This window comes from Lynx canadensis, chromosome A3 (genome assembly GCF_007474595.2).
Source record: "Lynx canadensis isolate LIC74 chromosome A3, mLynCan4.pri.v2, whole genome shotgun sequence".
In the NCBI taxonomy this organism is placed as follows: Eukaryota; Metazoa; Chordata; class Mammalia; order Carnivora; family Felidae; genus Lynx; species Lynx canadensis.
This window is the reverse complement of record NC_044305.1, coordinates 15105126-15121879: the sequence shown is the minus strand read 5'-3', so window position 1 is coordinate 15121879 and position 16754 is coordinate 15105126. Positions and strand designations below refer to the sequence as shown.

Sequence of the window (16754 nt, the reverse complement as noted above, 5' to 3'; positions counted from 1 at the left end):
GGTTTGGTGAATTTAACTGAAGTCCCCAATTCCCTACATGGGACTGAAGTAAAACGAAACAAAACAAAACAAAATGATAACCAAGTAAACACAATCCACAAGGGTTTTAGGGCTGGAAGTTCTTGATTAAAATCCTGTTTCCAACACTTGCCAGTTGGAGGAAAGTTTGAAAGTCATTTTGCTCCTCAGTGACATGGGGACCTGTGTCCCAAGACCTACCTCTTTGGGGCAATTGGGAGGATGAAATGAGGTGAAGCACTGGGCACCACGTCCATGCCTGCCCTACATTATGCCACCTGCTCATTTTCTACCCCTGAGGTGGAAGGAGTCTGGGGGTGGCATGGGCCATATACAGATCCTCCCACCGGCTTCCTTTCAAGCAAAGAGAAGGGATTCGGGAAGTCAACAGGGAGCAGGTGGCTCAAAAAGGAGCTGAGATCGGCCTATAACTGGGGTGAAGCTGCCCCTCCCCCTTTTCTTAGGCCTCCTAGGCTGGACGTAACCCAGGCTAAGTGCATACCTGGAGCATCCGGAGGTGACCAGCCCAAGAAACTACAACTAATTCTGCCCAGAACTTAATGGCCCAGCTCAAATGCCTCCTCTCCTGGAAGGCTTCTCAAAACCTCCTCACCTCCTCCTTCTGGCTCTCCTCTCTCCTTCCTCTGAGACCCCTGTCACTCCATCTGTCTCCTTGGGCAAACATCCCTTTCCCTCTTATGTTGGAGATCAATGGGCACGGGCTTCAGGGTCAGAGAGATCTGCGCTATCATCCTGGCTGTGTGATGGAGACAAGACACTTAACTATTCTATGCCTCAGTTTCTCTTTAGTAACTTGGGAGCCACACATGTTGAGAGGAGGGTGCTTAAGCACAACACCCAGTGCATAAATGATATCCATTTTTATGATCACAGACGTCTCTCTCTAAGAGTCCTGAGTCGGGGAGCTTTCTCTCCAAAAGCTCCTCACACAGAGTAAATAACAGGTAATCATGTCACTATTTTCAGAACAGCTGAGAGAGTGGGCGTGGGGGTGTCTCTCCCAGAATGGTGCCAACCCTCTTTGGTCTTCCTCACTCCATGCAAATCTCTCTCCAGTTCCCGATAATGACAGCCTGGAGTTTCCAGAGGCCGTGGAATGTCCAGCCACTGCCTTGCATAACCGCAGAAACTGGGAACACTAGGTAAGGAGGGGCCCTCCCGGACCGTTCGCTCCAACAGCACCCCCATTGTAAGGCAAGCAAACCAAGGGCCACACAGTGAGTCGGCACCTACTGGAGGTATGGTGAAGAATTCTAAAAATAGTCCCGCCCCCTCCAATCACTTTCTCCTTGCTTTGCTTTATTTTTTGTCATAACACTTTCCCCACCTGACATTATGTATGTATCCTCTTACTTTTTTATCGTCTTTTTCCCCACCAGATGTAAGCTCCATGAGAGTAGGGACATTGTCATGTTCATGGATGTATCCTTAGCATCTTGCCCAAGATCTTGGCACAAGTCAATGTTCAGTAAATGTTTGCTGTATAGATAAATGAATGAATGCCATTTGGATGTCTGTCCTTAGAGGCTTAGACACAGACATTCACTCATTTGCTCACGTATCCAGTAAACATTTGATGAACATCTTCTATGTGAGAGGCTTTTTGAAAACTCCCAGTGAATGAGACACTGCCCTTGCTCTTAAGCAGATCCCTGATTAGTGAACAGTAGCCACCAGTGGCTAAGGATCTATTATATGCGAAGCTCTGGGCTGGCAACTTTACAGGCATCTTCTCTGTGCATGTGCAGCTCCCGCAATTGCAAAGTCTCATCCCAGACTCCTTAAGGAAAAAGGGCTTAACCCTTATTAGAAGGATATAGGAAGGGCTTGATCCTTATTAGAAGGATATAGGAAGGCTAAATACAGAAAGGAAGACATCAAAAACTGAGGTGACTCCAGGGCCTGGTCAGCTTATCTCCAGCTCTTGAAGCCTGTGTGGTCTTTATTTGAGGGTGTCTCTTCTTCCTGGATGGGTGCCTCTCTCTCTCTGGCTGACTTATTCTCTTTCTGGTTTGAATCTGGGAGACAGTCAGTCTGATTGGCTTAGCCAATGGCCTTCATTGTCTCCTAGAGTGAGTTTTTAGGTCAAACTTGCTTCTTAGATTACTAGCTGGCCTCAAGGGTGAACATAGCCTACCTTATAAGAGCAGAGAGTATCTTTAGTTAGAAGGAAGTGTTGAACATCACCCTCACCTTGACCGTGTAAAGTTAGTAGTGTTACTTCTATTTTACAGATGAGAAAACAGCCTCAGAGAGAAATGGTAACAAAACTGTAACAACACTGCCTCAGCTGACCTTCAAACCCAGGACTGAGAAATACATGTTGTTGCTGTTTGCAGCACTGAGATCGGTGGGGGTGGGGGTTGGGGGGGTGGGGAGTAGTTGTTATGCAGCAACAGCTGACTAATACAGGCTTTAAATAAGATTTCTCTGATCCAGTCTCACTATGTTGTCTCACTGAGTTTATACCTCTGATTCCTGTTTTCCTCATAAAAACATTTTGAAGTGTCCTGTCCCCAAAGGAGCAGAGAGGAAGATGCTGGAAAAGAGATTAAGAGATTTGTCCCTGAGAAACTCCTGCATACAAGCTTGTGCTTCCCATTCAGTCCCCCTACTCTGATAGCTAGAGAAAAGCACAGATAATACCAATCCCAACCATTCACAGAGTGCTAGGCGGTTCTTCTGAAATTTTATCTAAGTCATTGCATTTATATACTCCAAATCATCCCAGAGGGTAGCCAGGGCTGGTGTTATTACAACCAGTTTACAGTTGAGGAAATAAAGCTCAGCGAGGTGAAGTGAGTTGTCCAGGTTACAAAGCTTCATCTATACCCAGATCCCTTGGTTTCCAGCCCTGGGCTCCTTCCATACACCCTATTTCCTCTGCGTCCTTGACAGAGACCATCATCTGAGCCCTTACCTGTGGGAGGGATAGCACCATGGGACTCACATGCCTCAGCCCTGGGATTGGAGTGCAGCATACAGAGTGGGATGCTTTGAACCCCCCCCCCCCACCTCCTTTACCAACATTCAGCTGAGTTCTCCTGTTCTTCCAACTTTCCCTGTCCCTTTGAGGCCCTGTCACCCAGCCTCCACCCACCATCTGGTCAAGGTGAAGATAGTGCAACTATTTTCTAGATGCCACAGAAATCAGAATCTGCTCTTTGCAAACAGCAAAAGCAAACGTCACGGGCAATTTGACTTATGACATGGGCAGTTCACCCCCATCATCGGTCTGTTTCCTCCCCAATAAAGGAGAATCCTCATGTGATGACAGGGCTGTTACAAACACGGTCTCCTTTGCCGGCACATCCTTGCCCTGGGTAATTCTACTCATCTTTCGAGTCTATACTTTCACACCACTTCCTCAGAGAGACCTTCCCCTGAGGCCAAACTCTTTCTGCCCAACTTCTTTTACATTGCTTCCTTCACAGCATTCACAACTTCTATTTCTAGGATTCTTTTCTTTCCTTTTTTCTTTCCTTTTCTCTTTTATTTTCTCTTTTCTTTTCTTCTGGCTTTGTTGTGGATCTCCCCTGCTCGATCAGAAGCTCCCCAAGGGGAGGGACTATGTCTGTTTCTTATACCAGAGGCCAGCCCAGTGCCCACAATGTAGTGAGCACTCAATAAATATTTGTTGGATGAGTGAATGAATGAATCTGCTTTCCTCTTCCCATCCCTCCTACCTTCCCCCACCTGCCAACTCCCCACAGCTCCCAGGGGTGTTGTAAGGTGATAATGAATTGTAAGCTGGAAGTTCTCAGACGAGAATGGATGGCCATGGCCTCCACTGCTCCCTGTTCTTGCCACACTGGCCTTGCTATTCGGAGAATATGCCAATCTCATTGCTGCCTCAGGGCTTTGTATTTGAGTTCCATCTCTCTGGAATGTTCTTTCCAGATATCCAGTTGGCTCCATCCTTCACTTCCATCACACCTCTGCTTCAATGCCACCTCTTTGGGGAGGTCTTTGCTGACTGCCATTTCTGAAGTAATCCCTCTCACCCTCCCTCCTCCTTTGTTCTCTCCCTCCTTACCCCATTTTCCTTCATAGCACTTCTCACTATTTAATGTTGACTTTTAGATTGTTGGTTTGTCCTTGTTTATTGTCTGTGTCTTCCATGAGACTATAAAGTCTATGAGGTCAGAGTTTTTCTCTTCATTTACTTTATTCAGTTCCTGCTGACCACATAGTAAGTGGTCAGTGAATATTTATCAAATGACTGATTGAATGCATGAATGATGAAAAGGAAGGCGAAGAAAACAGCTTTTCTTCTTAAAATAAAACCCTGAATTCTTCAAGTCAGAGCAAGGAATAATTTCTAGGGAGGGGCAGAGAGTATCATACATGGTGGGGGTCAGAAACCTTGGAGAGTGCAGCCACTGTTTCAGAAAATCTCACTTCTCTTCTTTCTCCCAGGGTACCTTAGACCTGGCAACCAACCCCTGGAAATGAGTTCTTTGTGCAAGAGAAACAATGCCCTCGGAGGCCCAGCCACCTGCCGGAATCCCTGGCAGCATCCATCCTCCGTAGAGGATTTGCAGAAGAGCACTGACCAGTGGGCTTCTTCCTCTGAGCCTCAGTTTCTTCATCTGTGAAATGGGGAAAATGTATATACCTACCCCCCTAGGGCTGTTGGGACGGTAGGAAGATCATGTAGGTGAAAACCCTGTGTAAACAGTAATGTCCAAGTGCATGTTCTACTATGCATTGGGAAGAGGTAGCATGTAGAGTCAGGTTGGCCTGGGGCGGAGTTCCAGCTTTACTACTCACTGGCAGTGTGGCCTTAGGTAAATGGTGTCCTTCCTCTGAGCCTCTGGTTCTCATCTGTTAACTGGGACTATTAATTGTAGCTACAACTTAGAAGTTTGTTTTAGAAGTTACATAAAAATCAAATGAGACAGTGTAAGTGTCTGGCACATAGTAGGTAACTCAGCAAATGTTCCGCAGAGACACACACGGCCCTGACGACACTCTGGGTAACAAAAGGTTCTTAGTCAGGAGGAGAAAACAGACAATGATGAGCTCTCTCCAGTTTCTCTCCCGAGAGGGGAAATCACTGGCCAGAGTCCATGCGGAGGACAGGCAGCCAAATGCAACCTCCCACATGGAATTTCCGAAAAGTGTGAGCGCAGAGTTGCATAACCTGTCCCCGAGCCACGTGTCTCTCCTAAAGTGTTTTCATCAAGCATTCCCCAGAAAGGGATCACGTGAGCTGGCAGCCTAGGGAAGGGCGAAGGGAAAAAGGGAGCGAGTTGGAGAACCTTGCAGGTGGGTGGGATTAGGAAAAGAAGGCACTGCATTTACTGAGCTCCTACTATGTGCCAGGCACCGGGCTCACTGTATCTGACATTTACTTAGATCTTTGCCATAAATCTGAGAGACCAGGTGTTACCACTCCTGCATTCCAAGGGAAGAAATAATAACAATAATTAATATTGCTAACGTTTACATAACGCTGACTGCATATCCGGTAGTGGGGTGAGCACATATTTGACTCTCAGGACAGCCCATGACACGGGTACTATTCTCATCGCCATTTTTATAGAGAAGGAAACTAACTGAGACTCAGAGAAATGAAGTCCTTTTCCCAAGGTCATCCAGCAAGATAGTAGTAGAGCCAGGATTTAACTACAAGCAGGGCTCAAAGTCCACAGACCTGTATGAGGACATTTCCCAAGGGATTTATGGGGATCGATCAGGAAAGTGATCCCAATAAGAGTCGACCTTGCAAACCCACAGTGGGAGTTCAGCGGGAAGTGACGTAAGTGACCAAGTAACCAGAGGCACTCCTTTTCTCTCAACCCAGAGGACAGTTTGTCCCAGCTTGTGGCTGTTTGTCATTCAGTCTCTGACCTAAAGTTTAAAATTTCATTCATAAGTTTGGAACCACAAAGCGTGGGAAAGGCCCTTGGAGATCAGCTATTCTAGTCCAAACCCTTCAGATTACAGATGGAAAAAAACCTTGAGGCCTAAAGAGAGTCATGGACATGGCAAGGTCACAGAGCAATTTTCTGTTAGTAGGAGGATTTGGTTTGAGGTCAATTACAGATCATTTTGTTCTGTAATTACCAAATGTTGGCTATCTCTGAATCACTTAGGGAGCTCTTTAAATATCCAGATTTCTGTATTCTGCTTCTAGAGATTCAGATTTTGGCTTCCAACAAGGCCTGGAAATCTGACAATATAATATGTTCCTCAGGTGATTCAGATGGCACAAGGCCATGGACTGCATTTGGAAGTTGGAGTCCAATGCTCCTCTTTCATTTTGTAGTTTGGGATACTAAGACCCAGCATGGGACTCACCCAAGGTCACATGGCAGGTCATTGGGGCCCTAGTTCAGGCTTTGTGGTCTGAATTCAAAGTTCATTCTTCTTCTCCAGGCTTCCTGTGGTCAGATTCTCAAAATGGGCCAAGGAGGTTGGCCAAGGGAGTTACTGTGGTTTTCCCCAGCTCTTGGTTTCCTTGTTGTATCCAAATTAAGACACGGGATGGTGCCCCATTTCCCAAGTTTTGAAAGGTGGGAGATCAAGAGCTGAACTCCTACAGGTGAAAAGGAAAGTGCAATAGGCTGTCCCGCAGGCCCACGGGGGTTTCCCAGAGGCAAGCTCCGGGCTCCAGGAATGACGTCAGACTCCAGCTATTCAGCGCCCTAACACCTCAGGCTACCTGCATTTTCCATTTCAGGAGAGTAGGTAGGGAGGACCTTCTCTCCGTGGGAGGTGGGAGGAGCCGGGTGGAGAGAGCCCAGCTATGACGTGAGGGGGCCTGACTCAGGAGAAGCCAAACATTCTGGCACTTGGAAGGGAAACCAAGCTGCCTGCGGGAACAAAGTAAAACTTCTTAAGCCCTTTTCCTGACCTCCTCACTCCACCACGTATTTCACTCTTATCTTTTTCTTCGGAAATCGTTATCTGGGTTTTGGAGTGAGGTGTCTTGGGTTTGAATCTCGGCTCGGTTTATGAGCCCTCTTACCTACGTAGAGGCACGCCCCCTCTCTGAGCCTCCATTTCCTCACTTTTAAAAAGAGGGATAATATCAACTGTCTCAGATTGTGAGGATGAAACAAGATCACGATCATGTAGGTACTTGATAAACAGAAGATGTTTTCTCGGGAACACTAGATCACACGAGTAATCAGTGGACCGGAGGGATTTGAATGTGTATTTGTTGATCTGAATTGAGGCACCTAAAAAAATGGTTGAGCTGGAAAGCACCTCAGAAGTCTTTGGGCCTTAATGACTTCCAAACTGGAGTCCAAGGGAACTGTTTACAGTATTTCTAAATGATAAGGGAAATCACATACTTACTCTTGATAAGGTCTCACCTTTCTTTACTCTTGTCTGGAATTGTATCAACTCAAGGTGATAATATGATTATCACATGCTGTTCAGAAGTTCTGATTGGCAGTTACATCAGTCTTCTAGAAGTTTTTTTAATGGGAAACTAATTAGTGGAGGGTAGATTGAATGTTGGCAAACGTTAATCTTGTCTAACTCCTCATTTCATAATCAGGGAAGCTGGGGTTTAAAGAAGGAAGTAGCTTGCTAGTCACACAGCTAGTAGAGCTGGCTCTAAAACCCAGATTCTTTTCCTGGAACCGGTTACTTCCTTTCTTTCCATTCTGGAGAAGGGGGATCTAGACTCAATGAGGTTAAGGGGTTTTGATCTGCTGGGGCAGGAAGAACGTGATTCATCAATTTGCTGTTATTCTTCCTCTGTTTTGACTCATTCAGCAAATATTTACCGACCGTCTACACTATGTGGACTCAGAAAAGCAGAAAGAAAGCAGTCATGCAGGCAAGGCAGGGTCTGAATCTGCTCCTAGGTTATGATTTCAGAATCTGGCCTGTCTTCTAGTTTAAGTTTATATGTACATATAAATACAAACTGATACCCACATTATAAAACATTCACTACTTTGCCTTTCTAATAATTAGGTTGTGTCAGAGGGCAGGGACTTTCCCATTCGTACGTGTCCAAACCTTGCTGTTATCCAGTAGCACGAAATCAATGCTGCGATGTTGGCACGTGAATTCTAATCCTGACTGCCACTAACTCTGTCTTCTAACTCTTTGAGGCGGTACCTTGCTTTCCTTTTCTGAGCCTTACTCATCTGTCAAACGGGAACCGTGGCAAAATCAGGTGTGGAAGAAAGACCTGGCAGGTTCATTTAAAGTTATCCCAGACTTTAACTAGGAGAGGGAAGGTAGAGTCAGCACTTATCTACTTGTTAATTCCTAAACATCTTTCCCTTGCTCTTGCCCACCCCACTCCCTATTCTCCTGGTAGCGCCTCTTGTCTTCAAGACTCCCCTGTAGAGGGCACGCAAGCTCTACCGCTTAACGTGCCCCACTTCCGTTCGCCTTCATTCTTCATCTTGCGCATGTGCATACTTCGCTTCCCCGCGGCCCGTACCCAGTTTAGGTGGCTCGGCCGAAGATTGCGTCCATTACGCCTGCGCAACCTCAGCCCCGCCCCCTCCACCGCCTTCCCCGGAAACGCTTCTTTCCTACGCGGTCGCGGCTCCGCCGCTGTAGCTGGATCTTTGCCTCTCTAGGCAGGTAGGGCTTCTCCTCCATGGTCCTGTCTGTCAGCGCTGTTTAGGGGGTCAGTCGGTGAGGCTGGGCCGTCTTCGGACACTTCGACCCTCGAGTCCGTCACCGGTAAGTGGACCCCGAAGAAGCCTGAGGACGGGCGGGGCCCTAGCAGCCGGAATGGGCAGGATTTCCCCTTACTCTGGGAATGGGTCGGCCCGCCCCGCCCTCACCCCCGCTCCCGGAATGGGTTCGCCCCCTCCGTCCCAGTCCCTCCTCCCGGGCGGGGCGGCGTTGCCATGGTGACGGCTCCCTGGCTGAGGCCCGGCGTGTGTCCTCGCAGGTGCCAGGGCGGCCCGGGGCCCATGGCGCCGCGGCGCTGACCCAGGCCCCGGGTGGCGGCCGGGCCCCGCGGGCCGGCATGGCGGGCCAGTTCCGCAGCTACGTGTGGGACCCGTTGCTGATCCTGTCGCAGATCGTCCTCATGCAGACAGTCTATTACGGCTCGCTGGGCCTGTGGCTGGCGCTGGTGGACGGGCTGGTGCGCAGCAGTCCCTCGCTGGACCAGATGTTCGACGCCGAGGTAGGGTCTCTGGGCCAGCGCGGGCGGAGTCTCGGCCTCGTCGGGTGTACTTTGTGGTCCGACACTACTGGGCTCCAGACCTGGCTGGACCACCATCTTACTTTGTGGTCCCGGGGAAGGGATCTCATCTTTCTGAGCCTCAGGTGCCCTATCCATAAAATTTAGTGACTGTTAACAGAAGCAGATTATTCAAAGGAAAGGGCCTGGATGTCAAGGAGCAGCTTTGCGTTCCAGGCAACCTGATGCATCTCCTGTCTGACACTCTGAGAAAGTGACTTTACTTCCCTGGGCCCCAGATTCTCAGGTGCCAAACGGAAGAGGGGGGGTGGATAAAAGAACATTCACGGAGGTATAATGGAAACTGCTTAGACTTTGGAATCAGGCCTCCGTTGAAATTCCGCTTACTAGCTGTGTGATGTGGGCCAAGTGTTGTCCCCTCTGAACCTCAGTTTTCCTGTCTGCAAAATCATGAGACCAGTAGTGGAGAGGTTATGGACTGCAACGCAGAGAGCCTGTACTTTGGATTCAGAGAGGTTTAGCATCCAATCTAGGTCCAGATATACTAGCTGTGGGACTCTGGGCAAGTTGCTTCACCTTTCTGAGCCGGTTTTCTCTTCTGGAAACTGGGCAGAATAATGCTCAGCAAAATGTTATGAAGCCCAGAGACCCCAGAGGTGCCTAGGAAGATGAAAGTGCTTTATAGTCAAGGAGGGCTATGAGATCTTAGCATCTGAGAGGCAGCTGTGGTGTATGGTAATGAGCACAGCTCTCAGAGCCAGGAGATCCGGAATGGAATCTTTGCTCCTGCTGCTGCTTCTCTGTGTAGCCCTCGGCAAGGTAACAGGAGACTTCTCACCAACTCGCCTCTGTCATTGTGGTGCAAAAGCAGCCAGCGTCAGTACTAAGCAAATAGGTGTGGTAGCATTTCCCTGGGACCTTATTTACAAAACTAGGTGTCTGGCTGGTGGGGCCTCAGTTTACTGAACCCTGTAATTGACCTTACTCTTGCAGTTTACTGACTGTATCACTTTGGGCAAGTTACTTCTCTGAACTTTTGCTTCTCCTTTGTAAGTCTCTTCCCGGCTGCTGTTTGGGGTCCAGTGAGATACTCTAGTGGAGGTCTGTGAAAGCACCTTGTTGGAAATAAGCTGACACACAGATGCAGGGACCTATTTTCTTTTGTGTTCTGGGAAGAATGATTGTTCTTTGGGAGGTCCTGGAGCCTGGAGCTCTGCCAAGCCAAGTCACTTTTCCAGCATATCTCCATTTGTGATTCCCCCTCAGATCCTGGGCTTTTCCACCCCTCCAGGCCGGCTCTCCATGATGTCCTTCATCCTCAACGCCCTCACCTGGTGAGTATCACCAGTTTTGCTCTCCAGCTTTTGGGGGTCCTAGCACTGGAACTAACTTCCTCAATTTGGACATGAGACAGGCTGGCACTTATTCCTGGGGCATGGTGGACTAAAGTGGGTGGCAAAGGCCGGTTCTGGGACTGGCTCCATTATAGGGCTCCTTCCATTGCTGTTTGACTTAGCTGGAAAGCTCTTACATCCCTCTGCATGCCGCCTGGGGGTTAGCTTCCATCTCAGATCACTTCCCTGTTGTGGAACGAGGTGAGGAAGGGGTGGGACTGGGGGTCAGGAGAAGTCGGTTCTGTTCTTGGTCTGTGTGCCATTGGCCAAGTTACTTCCCTTCTCTCGGCTTCGGGCACCTCGTTGGTACACTGAGGGGTTTGGCTGGGTAACATTTAAGGTCACCCGTGACCATTGCCTGCCCTTTGAGAGGCAGTTTAGCATAATGGTTAAGATCTCAGGCTGTAGAGGCAGACTTACTTGGCTTTGAATCTCAGCTTCCCACTAGTCTCGTGACTTTGGACAGGTTGATCTATCTAAGCCCCAGTCTCCTCCTTGGTAAAATGAGGCGAATAATATTACCCATTTCATAGTTTTAAGGGTGAAACAAATTCATTTGTGGGAAATACTTAAAACAGTACATTGCACATTACTATTCTTAACCTCACACTGGAGACTGAAAAACGGGTGGGCTGACTATGGCCTGAATTTGGCTCCTAGATTATGCTCTGTTTTACCATCCCCCAAGTGGCATTTAAAACATTTTTCCACTGAGTTTAAAGTCAGGATATTTTATGTTAAAAAAATAAATCCAGATTTCTGGCTTCTCTTGGAAAATGGGAAGATTGATCCCAGGCCAACCTTCCGGCATGAGGATTTGCCCAGCTGCAGGTCTCTGTGGTCCCCACTTTGGATGGTCCACGTGTGCCTCAGGGTGCTGCAGTCCCCACCAGTCCCTAGGATTCCCCTGGGTGACAGTCGCCATTTCTCATCAAGCTTGTACTTTGGTTTTTCTTCTGCCCAGCCCGATCCTCCCCCCGCATTACCTGCCAGCTCTCTCTAGGCATCTAATAGTGGAACCCCCGCTTCACGCTTCTCTTGCTTGCTTCCCACCACTATGCTGTTCTCCTAATTGTCCCTACTCCCCAAATGATCTAAGGCCAGGACAACCCAGTGACAACTCACTGCTGTCCTCTCCCCACAGTGCTCTGGGCTTGCTGTACTTCATCCGGCGAGGGAAGCAGTGTCTGGATTTCACTGTCACTGTCCATTTCTTTCACCTCCTGGGCTGCTGGTTCTACAGCTCCCGTTTCCCCTCGGCGCTGACCTGGTGGCTGGTCCAAGCCGTGTGCATTGCGCTCATGGCTGTCATCGGGGAGTACCTGTGCATGCGGACGGAGCTCAAGGAGATCCCCCTCAACTCAGCCCCTAAATCCAATGTCTAGAATCGGGTCCTTTGGACACCCTGCTGGGCACTTGGCGCCCTTCCCTCCCGCCCTGCCCCCCAACACCTTGGGCTGTTCAGACTCTCCAGAAGAGGTCCAGCCCAGGTGTGAGAGGAACCCTGGAAATGTGAAGTCTTGTTGGTGGAGAGATAGTGAGGCCCTGTCAAGAAGGCAGGTAGCAGTCAGAACCACAGCCGCAAGAATGGCCTCTGCCTGCTGAAGCGTTGCTATCTGGGAGGTCAGCAAGGGGACCTCTTTCAGGGTAATAACAGAATTGGAACCATGTCATTCTTGAGCCACTATACCTGTCACCAGCCTGTTATTTTAAAAAAGAACCAAATCAAGGATATCTGATTGGAGCAAACCACTCTTCTAGTCATCTGTCTTACCTCCCCCGAGACAGCTGTTACCTTTGCCATGTTGCTGAACCGCAGCTATTCTGTTTGGAGAAACACTTGGTTTCTGGATCCATAGCCACAGAGAGGCAGAGGTGCAGAGGATTAGGCTGCCGTCACGGAGAGGACGGCAGACGGAGGCATCAAGCACAAGGAAGACGCACAACCCGTGTCCTGCTGCACGCATGTGTGCACACGCCCATGAATCCATGACTAACTTTCTTCCAGTTCTCTCTACTGCCAGCTTTTAACAGAGCAGGCCATAGGACCCGGAGAAGAAGTCCCAGCATTGCTCCTGGTCCACCCCTCACGATAGAGTCACTGCCTCTTCTCTAGGAATGACTAGGCACCCCAGCTCCCACCGGGCCTCACTTCTGGCAATAGTTCCTTTTCCCTGCCTTACTGGGAATTCTACAGTGGGAAGGGTATGATGGGTGCCGAGAGACAGGAGGCCCAGCCTTCCAACTTGAGCTGTGCTGGGAGTGCTGAGGGAGATAGAAATTTGCTGCTAAGATTTTTCTTTGGGGTGGCCTGTCCTCTGTTAGGGGCTTGCAGCTGTCCCTCCTATGTACATAAATACAGTATTTTCCACGGTTCTGCCTGTGCTTACTTTGTAGTGCCGCAGTTGGGCTGGCGAGAGACCCACACGGTCGGACGGGGAGCTGTAAAGAATAACTAGGTCACTTTCTCTCCTAGACCCCAGATTATTCTTTCATTTGGTTAAAATACTAGGTGTGGGGAACTCCTATGTCCTACCCCCTTCATCTGCAGCCTCCTGTGTTATGTCTTGGGTGAAGTGCCATGACTCAGTGTCCTTTCTTGCCATTGATTTCTGAATGTGTCCAGTGGAACACACTTGGTCTAGACCCACTTTTGTATTGAAACCATCAGTATTCCTCTTTCGGTCGCCCAGAGCCTGCCCAAGAGAGCAGTCAGCTTGCAGCTTACAGTGTTAGGTCTTCACAAATGGGTTTTGCTCTCTGCCCAGGAAGGCTTTCTAGCCTCCTGGGCCCCAGCCCTGCAGAAAAGGGAGGTGAGGCTGACAGGATGAAGGTTTAAGACTGAACGTGCCTGAGTGGAGACGGGAAAGTGCGAGGGTGAGGCACCTCAGTCACTTGGTGCTCTGGCCAGGCTGGAAGGAAGCAGCTGGTTAATGGGACTCGGATCCTGGCTACAGGGTCCCGGAGGTAGGACCAGCTGAGAAGACTCCCCTCGGGTGGATGGATTTCCCCCAGACACCGCAAACCATAAAGGCATGTGGCTAATGTTATTTCGGGTAGGGCACCAGAGCACATGTCATGTGGCTGCCGTCTCCCCTGGTCAGCTGTGGGCTGGTTGCCCCAACCGTGTTGGCTCACCTCTCTGGGAGTTTCCTTCAGAGAACTGTGTCTGTTCTTCTGCATATCTTCTGTAATGATGAATCTTTGCCCCTTGAGTGGTAATTTGGTTTTGCCAAAATTGGGCAAACTTTGCCCGGCATCAGGGGAGCCGATTTCTTTTCTCCAACAATACAGTGACTGAGCTGAATGACAGTTGGGGGTGAAAAATCTGTGACCTTAATGAAATTGTTACGATTTCTAAAATGACCATAAAAGCAGTGTCTAGAGGCAAGTTTCTGAGAGAACTGGGCAGTGGCAGGAACACGTTTGTCATGTTAGTAATAAGTAGCTGTGCAGGTCGCTGTCCATTGGTCGCAGGTCCAATGAGCAAGGCACCATTGTTTCCCCAAGTAGCTGTGCTTAATAGATGTCCGGCAGTGGGCTAAGTACTTTACATGTTGCTCACTTAATCTTCATGGCAACACTTGGAAATAGGAAGGAACCATCCGTGTCTTACAGATGAGGAAACTAAGGCATTTGCCCAAGGTTATGTGTTAGGACCTGGCAGACCCAGGATTTGGACTCTGGTTCTGACAATAAACTCGTTCTGAAGACATTAATAGTTAAAGGACGTGCACGTCTGTCACTTCATAATCATACCTCTGCATCCTACTGTATTGTTTTAAATACAAAGGATGCGTAGTGCTTTGTAAACATTGCGAGCTTTCTAAGAAAAACTGGTAGACGATATATGAAATATGGCCACATTTCCAAATGAACAGGTAACTGCAGGAAGTTTTTATTTCCAGAGGCTAAGGGAGAGTTACCACCACCCAGCCACGGAGCTGGTGTTATCTCTTGACTTTCTAGGGGTCTAAAGTCTGAACCTCTCTTCATCCCACCCCCCTTCCCTGCCACTTCCCAACTTCCCTTTGGAGAAGAGAAGTGGAGATGAGTACATAGGTGGTGCTCAAAGCCATTTATGACCCAGAAGGAAGATGGGAAAGGAGAAAGGGATGTCTAACTCCGAGGGTGCCCCTAACCCCTAGTTCTAGGCAGCTCTTTCCAGATCAGAGCTAAATGGGGGCCAGGATGGCAGCCAGCAAGTGGGGGGTGATGGGGTGGGAAGCTCCAGGTCCCCATGAATCCTATGGGGGCACAGCTCCTGTGGACACAGAGTTTCTTCGACTGCTCAGTGACTCCCAGATCAGAGTAACTTCCTCTGGCGGTCCCCAGGGGCAGTCTGTGCACAGACATGGATCTCCTCCCTGTATCTGTAGCCCAAGGAGCACAGAGCCTTAGGGGCAAGGGAAGTGGGGGTGGATTCAGAGCACAAAAGAGGCCCTCTGTGGAGAGGGAATCAAAGCCTTGCTTGAAGGTTTCTGTAAGAAAGTAGCAAGTGGTGGTGAAAACAGCCTTGAGCCAGGAGTGGGTCCAGATTGCTGAGAGTTTGGATCCCTGTCCTGCCACTCCCAGGGCAAGGCAGAATTGTAGGGGCCAAGGCTAGATGACAAGAGAGCCGCACTGGAGTGCGGGGTGAAGTCTTGGGTTGCATTACTAGCCGTGAGGCCTTGGAAAAGCTGTTTAACTCCCACCCACCCCCGCCCCCACCCCAGCGTAGTTTTCCTTGTTTCTAAAATGAGGGTAAGATACACCTCTCTGTGTTGTGAGGATTCAGTGAGATATGTGCAAAGCATTTAACCGGTGGCCGGCATCCAGAAATCTAAGCAGTTACTGGGCCACTGCCCCATCCCTCCTCCTTTTATGGAGGAAACACCTTTCTTTCAAGCCTCAGTGTTTTCAGCTGTTAGGTGGGGAGGTAGGCTCGCCCGTGATCAGGGTATACCTACCGAGTACTGCACTCCTATGTGCCATGCACTGCAGAGTGACTTATTCTCACTTAATCCAATGAGCGAGGCACCATTATTTCCCCATTTTGCAGACAAACTGAGGATTAGGAGTAAACAACTTTCCCTAGCATCACACAGCTGGTGAGAAGCTAGGTCTGTCTGCCTCAACAGCCTCATCCTCTGCACATTCCAATCATGTTTAGTGGCAGGTGGTTCAGAGTAGGAGAGGGACAGTCTCTGGAATCCAGGTGGCATTGTATCAAAAGGTTGTGAATGTGAACCTAAGATTGGCTTTTTAACAAGCAGCTAATTCCCTTAAAGGTGAGCAGTTAGGTAAGTGCTCGAGTGGGAAGCAAGGGGCTTTATTATGGCACAGGTCCAGGAAGAAGGCAGGAAAAAAAGGACATTTGTTCAACACCCTACAAACTGGCTTTACCTGCATCAAGCCTGATTTGCACAGAGCCCTCTGGAATGGATATTAGTATCAATCCCTATTTAAAAAATTTTTCTTATTACGTTTATTTTTGAGAGGCAGAGAGACAGAGCATGAGCAGGGGAGGGGCAGAGAGAGAGAGAGGGAGACACAGAATCCGAAGCAGGCTCCAGGCTCTGAGCTGTCAGCACAGAGTCCCATGCGGGGCTGGAACCCATGAACCGTGAGATCATGACCTGAGCCAAAGTCGGACGCTCAACTGACTGAGCCACCCAGGTGCCCCATATCCGTCCCTATTTTATAAAAAAATGAAATAGGCTTAGAGAGGTCATGTGACTTCTTAAAAGTCACTCTGAATCCAACACTTTAAAGTTAATTTTTCCCACAGTTATCTGGTAGGGAGCCATTTCTGGAGTGGTTTGTGATCTCTGAGATCTGTTGCAGCCTCCTGCCCCCAAAAAGCAGGCTCTAACTGAGCCCAGAAGAGAAGCCTCAGATTGGAGTGGTCAAGCACAGGGAAGGTGGTAAGGGGACAACCCAGCTGTGGGATTGTGGGAGGCACGTTGCCTGAGGCCCAAGTGCCTGCATCCTTGCCTCCCTGCCACCCCCCACCCCCCACCCCTGCCCAGCGCCCAGAGGTGCCCTGGACATGACAGATCCCAGCCTCAGGACACAGACACAATCCATCAGCTGACGCTGACCCTGGACCCAACTCTGACTGTCTATGCGGCAAAGCGGTAGCTGCCAGTCTTGCTCAGGCTCACACCTTACCCACTTGGGGTCCCCTGGGCGGGCTCCCA

At 49.2% G+C, this 16754-nt stretch overlaps 1 protein-coding gene across 2 annotated transcripts in view; it reads left to right on the top strand.

Moving 5' to 3' along the window:
• Nucleotides 1–8520: 8520 nt before the first annotated feature.
• SYS1 (SYS1 golgi trafficking protein) overlaps nt 8521–16754 on the top strand; it is a 35622-nt gene continuing 27388 nt past the window's right edge. Inside the window, exons 1-4 of one of the 2 annotated variants that reach the window (XM_030309515.1) lie at nt 8526–8706; nt 8921–9160; nt 10445–10512; nt 11717–12948. In XM_030309515.1, coding sequence (XP_030165375.1) covers nt 8999–9160; nt 10445–10512; nt 11717–11957 — 471 coding nt within the window. In that variant the 5' untranslated portion in view covers nt 8526–8706; nt 8921–8998 and the 3' untranslated portion in view covers nt 11958–12948. Of the gene's footprint in view, nt 8707–8920; nt 9161–10444; nt 10513–11716; nt 12949–16754 lie in introns of those variants that run through there. The other variant, XM_030309516.1, reaches the window with a different exon arrangement.